At 49.7% G+C, this 10,076-nt stretch overlaps 1 protein-coding gene across 1 annotated transcript; it reads left to right on the forward strand.

The window, feature by feature from the left end:
- Positions 1–3,873: 3,873 nt before the first annotated feature.
- Positions 3,874–10,076, forward strand: LOC128847034 (mast cell protease 1A-like). The gene is made up of 5 exons (XM_054046359.1): positions 3,874–3,934; positions 8,228–8,375; positions 9,167–9,302; positions 9,486–9,749; positions 9,927–10,076. The coding sequence occupies exons 1-5, from the start codon at positions 3,877–3,879 to the stop codon at positions 10,074–10,076; spliced, it is 756 nt and encodes a 251-aa protein (XP_053902334.1). The 5' UTR covers positions 3,874–3,876.

The raw sequence follows: 10,076 nt of genomic DNA on the forward strand, positions 1-10,076 counted from the left end.
CACACACACACCTGCCCACACTGGTCTGATAATGAATGTGACTAATGCTCTTTATTGAGGTGAGACATCAGCCTGCTCACTCACATGAAGGGGAGGGGACATGGCTCCAGCTGGAGATGGGGATTTAGAAAGAGCGACTTAGTGCAGGGCTTGTCCTGTGTAATCCAGGCCTCAGCTGAGATTCTGTAGCATTCCCTGCTCCCCCCAAGCCAGTCAGTCCCCCAGACATGGGTCCTGATCAGAGCCAGTGCCACTCACAGGGGAAAGACCCCATCTCGTATTCCCCATCACCAATGACAGCACAGGCAGATGCATATCGAGTGGCTGGATCTTAGTGATTTGTTTTTCTTACTACCCTGGTCTGACAGACAGTTCATACTGCTGGGTTTAACCACTGAGAGGCTGGGGCTCCCCTTGCCTGGCTGACAGAGATCCAGGAGAGAAGGAAACACGCACAGGGATGGGGTTTCATGGGGTTTCATAAAACTCTGCATTGATTCCAGAGGACACAAACCAGCCCGTGAAATTAACAAGTAAATAGGTCAGATGGTGGGGAGAAGAGGAGACTTTAACTACTCAGACATCTGCTATTAAAGTAATGAATCAAGACACAACATTTCCCATAAGTGTCTGGAATGGCTTGGGAACAACTTTTTATGTCAGAAGGTGGAGGAAGATGCTGGGAGGGAGGGGCATTTTAGACTTGATTCTGACCAACAATGAGGAATTGGTTGCAAATCTGAAGGTGGAAGGCAATTTAGGTGGAAGTGATCCTGAAATATAGAATTCCTGATCATAATGAAACAAAGGAGTCAGAGCAGCAGAATAAGGTCAATGGACTTCAAACAAGAAGACTAACCAGTTCAGAAAAGTATAGGTGAGGTGCCATGCAAAGAAAATCTAAGTTCTAAAGGAGTTCAGGAGAGCTGTCAGTTTCTGAGGAGACACTAAACTGGGGAGAGAGGAAGATACGCTGGAGGGTAAGGATAGAGTCCAGAGTGACCTAGACAAATTGGAGAATTGGGCCAAAAGAAATCTGATAAGGTTCAAAAAGGACAAGTGCAGAGTCCTGCACTTAGCAAGGAAGAATCCCATGCATGGCTACAGACTGGGGACCGACTGGCTAAGCAGCAGTTCTGCAGAAAAGGACCTGGGGATTACAGTGGACAAGAAGCTGGATATGAGTCAGCAGTGTGCCCTCGTTGCCAAGAAGGCCAATGGCATATTGGGCTGTATTAGTAGGAGCATTGCCAGCAGATCGAGGGAAGTGATTATTCCCCTCTATTCAGCACTGGTGAGGCCACACCTGGAGTACTGTATCCAGTTTTGGTTCCCCCACTATAGAAGTGATGTGGACAAATTGGAGAGAGTCCAGCGGAGGGCAATGGAAATGATTAGGGGGCTGGGGCACATGACTTACAAGGCGAGGCTGAGGGAACTGGTGTTATTTAGTCTGCAGAAGAGAAGAGTGAGGGGGGATTTGATAGCAGCCTTCAACTATCTGAAAGGGGGTTCCAAAGAGGATGGAGCTCGGCTGTTCTCAGTGATGGCAGATGACAGACCAAGAAGCAATGGTCTCAAGTTGCAATGGGGGAGGTCTAGGTTGGATATTAGGAAACACTATTTCCCTAGGAGGGTGGTGAAGCACTGGAATGGGTTACCTAGGGAGGTGGTGGAATCTCCATCCTTAGATGTTTTTAAGGCCCGTCTTGACAAAGCCCTGTCTGGGATCATTTAGTTGGTGTGGGTCCTGCTTTGAGCAGGGGATTAGATTAGATGACCTCCTGAAGTCTCTTCCAACCCAAATGTTCTATGACATGACGGATCTTGATTTTAGTAAGGCTTTTAAGACAGTGCCACAAGAGTTTCTCATAAGTAAACTAGTGAAATTACCATAAGGTGATGACAAAATGTGTCAAACTGGGAGAATAATTCTAATGGGGTCCTGCAGTGGTTAATCCTGGGTCTGATACTGTGCAATCTTTCAATTAATGGCTTGGATGATGGAGTGGCGAATGTACTTATAAAATTTGCAGTTGACACGAAGCTGGGAGGGGCTGCTAACACGTTGGAGGACAGCATTAGATTTTGAAACAAATGTCACTGAGCTGTGCGTCATCAGGAATGACTCACTGAGCTGTTTGCCATCTGTGGCTTGTTTTATTTCGCAGGGTGACTCTGGGGGCCCCCTAGTGTGTGAAAAAACAACTTCGAGCATCATCTCTTTGGGATTCCAGAAGGGGACCCCCCTCCCAGGTGATCCCAGAGAAATCTTGAAAGACCGTGGAGCAAATTTCATGTCTTCAGTCTCTAAAAAGTTATGCAGCAAAGAGTCCTGTGGCACCTTATAGACTAACAGATGTATAGGAGCATGAGCTTTCGTGGGTGAATGCCCACTTCGTCAGATGCATCTGTTAGTCTATAAGGTGCCACAGGACTCTCTGCTACTTTTACAGATCCAGACTAACACGGCTACCCCTTTGATACTTAAAAAGTTATGGTAATTATAGTAAAGCAAATAAAGGCTGCTCGCCATCATACAGAAACTGATGGGCTTGTGGAAAGATGTCATGAAACTTTAAAAGCTATGCTAAGAATGTATGTCTCCAGGCATGAGAATAACTGGGATGTGTGTCTCCCTTATCTTCTATATGCCTATAGAAGTGTTCCTCAGGAAACTATTGGCTTTGTCCCCTTTTGATCTCCTGTATGGAAGGCAAGAGAGGGGACCCACAATTTGATTCAAGGATTTAGGGAGGGCAGTGCTGAGGAAAGTTGCCACTCATGAGGGGTTGGAGGAGCCCCCTGGGAGAGAAAGGGAGGTTCCCACACCTTGTGGGTGCTGTTTATGGGGGCGTAGGGGCACCATAAGGGAGTGGGACAGGTGAGGAGAAGGCCAGGGAGCTTTATGCATTTAGGGGTCTCTTCTTCAAGCTCTTCTCCACAGGTTCATAGACTTGAAACATCCAATTTTACCACACAAGAAGGTGAGATTTGCAGGTGATCCTGTTACTCCTGACGCTGGAGCTTAACAAAAAAACACAAAGCCATTTCAGGGGGGCTCGGAGATTGATGGAGAAATGGGGCTGGGGTCTCAGGGTGATTTTAAGCTGCTTTCTGGGGCTGAGAATTGTAGGTGCATGAGAGATTCAAACGTCTGGACAGCCAAGGTCACATTTCCTAGTGGTCAGCCTTATAGTGTGGGGCGTTTGCTCTTTCCTCAACCATGCCTGCCATGGGGCAGGCTCACAGGAACACGGCTCCTGTGCTGGCTGTTCAGTGCCTTCCTCATTGCCCATCCGCATGGTATCTATGCTGCCCCAGGTCCACCACCTTGAGGGATACGTGCTCCCCAGCCTCTGGGAGAACGTCTGCCCTGGGCTCTGTGGCTGGGCTCCAGGAAATCACAGCAGGGCCCTGTCTTCAGCTTGTTGCTCTGAAAGACCCACTGAGGAGGAAGTGGGGAGCTGAGCCAAGCCAGGGGGTGAGTCAGCATTGGCCACACTCCCCACCAGATAAGCTGTTGGAGGGAGGAGATGGCGAGATCTAGATGAGATTGGTGCCAGGTGTGCTGGGCTCCAGGCAGGCCCCAGGGGCCCCTGATCCCAGATGCTCTGGGAGAGGGGGCAGAGACGCCCTGATCCCGAGTGACATTCACCTGGGCTCCTTCCCCCAGAGGGAGGTTGTTTTTCAGCCATCAGCTCCCTCCCTCATGTCCCCAACGTCTGAGCGATGTGATGCTGACGTTTCTGAGGTCGCCTGCGTGGTCCCAGCTCCCCACGAGGGGAGAGCGAACATGATTTGGGGTTTGCTGCTGGCTCTATAAAACCCCCAAGGCTGAGGCACGAGCACTTTCGCTTTCCCCAGACGGTGACGATGCTGATCCTGATCCTGCTGCCTGTGGCCTTTCTCCTGCCCTCTGGCACTGGGGCTGGTGAGTGTTGGGAGATGAGGGATCATGGGGAATGAAGCCAGGAGCTCTCCGGGCTGTTTGCAAATCCTGGCTCCTCCCCAGAGTCAGATGCTTCTGCCACGGCGATCGCTGGCTCCCAGGACCCAGCTAGGGAAGGGTTTGGAGTTGGGGGTGATGGAACCCGGGTGGTAGAGCTGGTACTGAGATAAACCCCCTGAGGCACAGAGAGAGAGTGAGAGCAGGAGAGAGACACAGGAGAATCTTCAGTAGCGTCTGGGAGCCCAGACTCCTGGGCTCTATCCCTAGCTTGGGAGTGTGGTTCAGAGGTTAGAGCAGCATGGGGGGGTGGGAGTCAGGACTCCTGGGTTCTAGTTCCTTCATCTGTGCTGGCACATTACATTGAAGTTGTTTGGGGAAGGGGCTGTGCAGCACCTGGCACAAGTGGAGTCCTGATCTAGGTTGGTTGCACCATATACAAATAACAGCAACAGATTTTCAAACAGCCTGGTTGATTTGGATGCCAAATTAACATTACTAAGTCATCGCTGAAAATGGTCAGGTGTGAGCTACACACAGACTTGCATTGGTTTAACTAAACTGATTTTAAACCACATCTGTAGTTCAACTGGGTCAGCTCTACCTGTGATTTAAACTTGGCTGATAGCATTGGAAATTTCCCAGTGGCCAGCTAACCCCACAGAACCAGCGGTGGGTCAACCCATACAAGTGCCTGGAAATGGGGGGTGGGGTGGGGGTTGCCCGGGATTAAAACAAATAGTGCAGTCTCGCAGTTCCTAAATCCTAAATCCCTCTGGTGGTCAGAGACTTTCTCATTTCCACCTCCATCTATCCCTGCCCAGTTTATCCCCATTTGTCCTTGTGACAACATTGTCCTACAACTTCACTAGCTCTTCCCCTGCCCTTCTATCCCCTCCACCCTGAAGTCTTTACATCGATTGTCTAGATTTGGTTTCATGCCCAGAGACCCATGTGTTTTGAGACTTGTTCTGAACTGGTCCAAAGAGGCTTTTATTTTTCCATGGGAAATTTTGACTTTTCATTGAAAGCCCCCAAAATTCATTTTTTTTTCTATTCACTTTTTATTATTTTTTTTTAAAAAGACAGAGGGAGAAAGTGAGGAAATGAACAACAAAATATACATAAACTCCTCATAATACAAAAACTTCTCATAAGATATTAAGTATTTGCTGCTCACCTTAGCTAGGCTTGAGACATTGTCTGTAATATGAATGGTTAGAATATCAATCCCTCACTGTATTCCACAATTTACAAACACAATTTGCTTATAAAAATCCCACTAAAGAAAAATCATTAAAGGAAGAAAATGACTAGAAGCAAAACTCAGAGGAGGGGGATAGAGATGAGGAGGGGAAGGAAGTGGGTAGAGAAGAGGAGGAGGTGAGGTGGGGCCCATGCATTTGATCGGATCATTCGGATACTTCCAGGAAAGCATCCCATGTCTCTAACAACTTTTCTTGGGTATCTCTGTAACAGTGTAGTGAGTTAGCGATTGTCCCTCCCCCTCTGGCTCACTACATCACTGGGGCACGGCCCAGTATGGGGAGTTAGCGAATCAGATGTCCGGATCTGAGGCCCCGTTAGTGGAGTAGGGCTGAGTCGCCAAGTAGGCTAGGTGGTGCTGACCCTCAGGCCTGGCATAGCAACAAACAGGCCATTCATCCTAAGGTGGTGAGGTTGCCACTCCAGGCTACAGGAGTAGGGAGGACCCGGGCCCACCCTACTCCAGCAGGTGACAGCCCAGGGCTCTAACAATGGCGGATGAGTCAGTGGGGATCCCACCACAACACGCTGACTCAGGTTCTGACAAACAAACTGCACCAGCATCTGTTTTCCCTCAGCAACTTCTTACCACAGTCTGAGCAAGGGGTTCCGTAGTCCAGGGGTCCTCTGTCTCTTCGAGGTATTAACCTGCCAGCAATCCTAGTTAGTCCCCTCCACTCTCAGCTTCCTCTGGAGTTAGGGTGATCCTTAACTCGGCAGCAGAACCTGGGGCCTGCAGCAGGCCCCGGACATCTGTCTCCTTCCCTGGCTCAGGCTCAACTGGGCTAGAGGCCCTTCTTATACTTCCTTAGCCACTCCACCACATTACACACAGTCTGCCATTCTTTACATGGTGGCCAACCTTAGGGTGTCTATGGTCCAATCTTTGATTGTTGGTTGCTTTTTGGATTTCTGTTTTTGTGGAACTCGTCTTTCCACCACTGTTAGTGCTCTTCTTAGCCAGGGTCTTTCAGATTTGTTCCACTTCCAATGAACATCCATTGGGTTGAAAAATACATGTTTAATTTTATTTGAATGGGAAAAAAAAAACCTCTCCAATTGAGTTCCGCCCAAAGCATCTGTGCTTTTTTTATTTCACAGGGCGATTCTGGGGAACCCCCTGGTGTGTGGGAAAACAGCCTAGGGTATTGTCTCTTGGGGGCCTCCCAGCCCTCCTGGGGCATACACAAAAGTCTCCACCTTCATCCCCTGGATACGGGCGATGATAATTCGGCTTGAATCTGGACTCTGTCTGGGTCAGTGAAAGGCCTGGAGTAAGGGAGCCTCTGATCTCAGTTAGTTTCTGTGCAGCCTCTGGTATAATAGGGGACCAGATCTATGTCTATCTCACCCTCATGAAAATAACAGCAATTTGTTAAAGGTGAGATTTTCCAATCCCCCTGCCCCCCCATACACACACACTTGGGTAGAGACTTCTTCAGGCATGATCAGAAAACGTTTTTTATTTTCCACATGAAAAAAACCCAGAGTGGTACTTTTAAATTTTCACATAAATATCACCCAACACTGGGGGGAAAGAATCAGTTTCACCACAATACTTCAGACAGATTTGAGACGAGGCTTTCTGAGAAAAAATGACATTTGTAAAAAGTTTGGCGGGTCAGTCTGCTAACAGCCCTGGCTGGTGACTGTGGGTTGATGGAGAAGAAGCATCGACAAAGGAGCTGCCAGTGCCCTTCCAGGGGCTGTCTGGCTTAATCTGGGGTGACTTCAGCACCTGAAGCTACTAACCCCTCTCCTCGTTCTTTCCATGGTGGCCAAGCTTAGGATGTCAATGCTCCAATCTTGTTGGTCACTTTTTGGATTTCCATTTTTGTGGGGCTAGTCTTTTCACCACTGTTAGTGCTCTGCTTAGCCAAAGTCTTTCAGATTTATTCTGCTTCCAATTAACACTCGTTAGGTTGAAAAATACAGGTTTAATTTTATTTGATTGGAAAAAATTTACTTTCCAACTGAGTTCCACCCAAAGCCTATGCATCTAGGTGCCTTCCCAGAGCATAGGGGTTAAGTCAGCACCTGCCGAATCACAGAACCAATATTTGTCTGACTTAGCAGCATCTGGTTTGAACAGTGGAAGGAAGGTCCAAGACCTCCTGTGTATGAATTCCTGTGGAATTAATCTGAAATGTAGCTCCAAGGAGCAGTTCGGAGCACTGGCTACTATTTGCTTCCATTTGGTTAGCAGAAAATAATTGGTCTTGTTCCTCCTCCCAATGCTTGTCTAGGGGATCAGTGTTTAGTTCAATTTGCTGGCCAGCTGTGCATATAATGTTCCATAGCTCCTGGCAATCTAGGTAACATTTGGAGAAATGAAAGCAGTAAAGGGTCAGGGATAGTGACGGCATCAGGGCTAAACGGATGGGGGACGGCATGTTTCCATTGTATACCTTGCCACTGCTTCTTAATCTCCAGCATGGACAAAGAGAAAATTATTTTGGTGACTAAAAACTTACAATTGTCAGCTGAAAAGTGCCGAAAGCTGGGGGAAATGATCAGTTTGCCAAGGAAAATGCTGAAATGTTTGAGACGAGAAGACATTTTCTGGGAAATTTTTCACTATTTAGAAAACCCGATTTTCTGTACAAAAACAGTTTGGAGGGGCAGTTTGGCAGCAGCCCTGGCTTGTCACTGTGGGTTTACAGAGAAGGTGAAACATCATCAAGGGACGTGTCTGTGGCGTTCTGGGTGATACTGGCCCACAAAGCTGTTTACTCCGGGCAGTGCGATTACTGACCTGCTCCCAGTGCATTTGGCACCAATTCTCCACCCAGCGCAGTGAGAGCTTTAGATTACTCGTCAGCCCCATGCAGTGTCTAGTGTGGGGCAGAGCATTGCACAGGGCACAGTTCCTGGTACAGGAATCCCCCAGGAAGAGCATCACAGGGGTTGGGTTGAGGCTGTGGGGACTCCACTTTGGGATGGGTAGATTGATCCCAGCCTTGCCCAGGGAGACCATGGGCCTCTTTATATGAACCTGTTCCCCACCCTCAGGTGAGATCATCGGGGGCCAGGAAGCCCAGCCCCATTCCAGACCCTACATGGCCTATCTGGATATACAACGTGGAAATAATAGCTCTTTCTGCGGAGGGTTCCTGATGTCAAAGAACTTTGTGCTGACGGCCGCTCACTGCAATGGAGAGTAAGCGCCTCTGTGCTGGGGATGTCGGGGCAGGTCGGGGTTAGCAGGTGATGGGGGAGCCGGGAGCTCTGGCACCGTCGTAGGTTGCAGGGAAGGAGCAGTGAGTGTGACAGGCTGGGAGAGCAGAGCCCAGGGGTCTGATCTGCTCAGGGGGTGTCGGTGTGTCTCATGGGGCTGTGGAAACCATGGTTCAGATCCAACACTGGGTAAATCAATGGAGCTATGGCCCATTGACACCAGCTGGGGTCTGGCCCCATTGATTCCAGTGGAGCTCCATCCCATTGCACCAGCTTTGAATGTGGCCCGTTGTCCTGACCTGGGCATGGAGGGGCTCACAGGGCTCTGGTCTAGGGGGAGCTATGTAGAGACTCTTCTCTGGATCTAATTGGGGTGGGGTCACCAGGCTGCAGGGGAGCTGAGACCCAGGGGTCAGGAGGACAATGGGGAGTGAAAGAGCTCAGGGGAACACACAGGGGGCTGGTAGAGACACAGGCTGGTGCCCCAACATAATAAGGTAGGGACTTTATGCTGCAACCGGCACCCCCTAGATGGAAAAGGCCCTGTGTCCCATTCCCTGCCCCAATGAGCCAGCCAGTCCTCCACCATGAGGTCAGATCAGAGCCAGCCATGTGTCTAGTGGTATGTACATTATTTCAGGCTGTAAGCTGAGTCCTAGATCTCTTCCTGAGAGACCCCAAAATAAGTATCCCTGAGCCAAACCTTCATGGGCCCATCCCCACCTCATGTGCGCTGTTGCCCCAATGCACCATATGTTCCTCTTGGCTTTACAGCATCATCACTGTCAGGCTGGGAACCCACAACCTTAGGAATTTGGAACACAATGAACAGAGGATCCCTGTCCGTCGCTCAATCCCCCACCCACGATACAACAGAGTGACTATTAACAATGACATCATGCTGCTGCAGGTACTGCCCTGTCCCATCACCCCGCCCCCAGTGACCTCACACTGCTGCAGGAACTGCCCCCACCCATCATTCCAATGTTCACCTCAAACTGTCTGTTTCGCTCTGGTTCACATGTATCTTTTCCTCTCCTGACTCAGACCTTTATGCTGAGCTTGGTGCTTTTTTTCTCTCTCCCCACGGCAGCTGGCCCAGCAGGCCAGATTGAGTGACAAGGTTCAGACTGTGCACCTGCCCCACTATGGGGACAAAGTTATACCTGGGTCTGTGTGCAGCGTGGCTGGCTGGGGCCAGATGAGTGTGTTCCCTGGGAAGACCTCAGACATGCTGATGGAAGTGGATCTGGAGGTGATGGAGGACAGGAACTGCAGTTTGCGCTTTCCCAATAAGTATAAACCTGGGACCATGCTGTGCGCAGGGGATCCGCTTGGCAGTAAATCATCCTTCCAGGTAAGTGTCATGCTTGGCCCAGGGGAGGTAATGCCAAGACTGGCCCAGCCTAGAGGGAGGAAACACTGTGACCAGCTGGGCCTGGGGTGGGGTGAGAGGCAAGTCCCAGGCCTATGTCAACAGAAGGAAGCAACTTGATCAGATGTGATCCATCTAACTTCTGGTTTCATTTCACAGGGCGATTCTGGGGGGCCCCTGGTGTGTGGCAGGGTGGCGCAGGGCATCGTCTCCTTTGGTCCCAATGACGCTTCCCCTCCTGAAGTGTACACACGGGTCTCCCAGTTCATCCCCTGGATAAAGGAAACAATGGGAAAGCTACAAGCCTGA

Source organism: Malaclemys terrapin, chromosome 12 (genome assembly GCF_027887155.1).
Source record: "Malaclemys terrapin pileata isolate rMalTer1 chromosome 12, rMalTer1.hap1, whole genome shotgun sequence".
Taxonomy (NCBI): domain Eukaryota; kingdom Metazoa; phylum Chordata; order Testudines; family Emydidae; genus Malaclemys; species Malaclemys terrapin.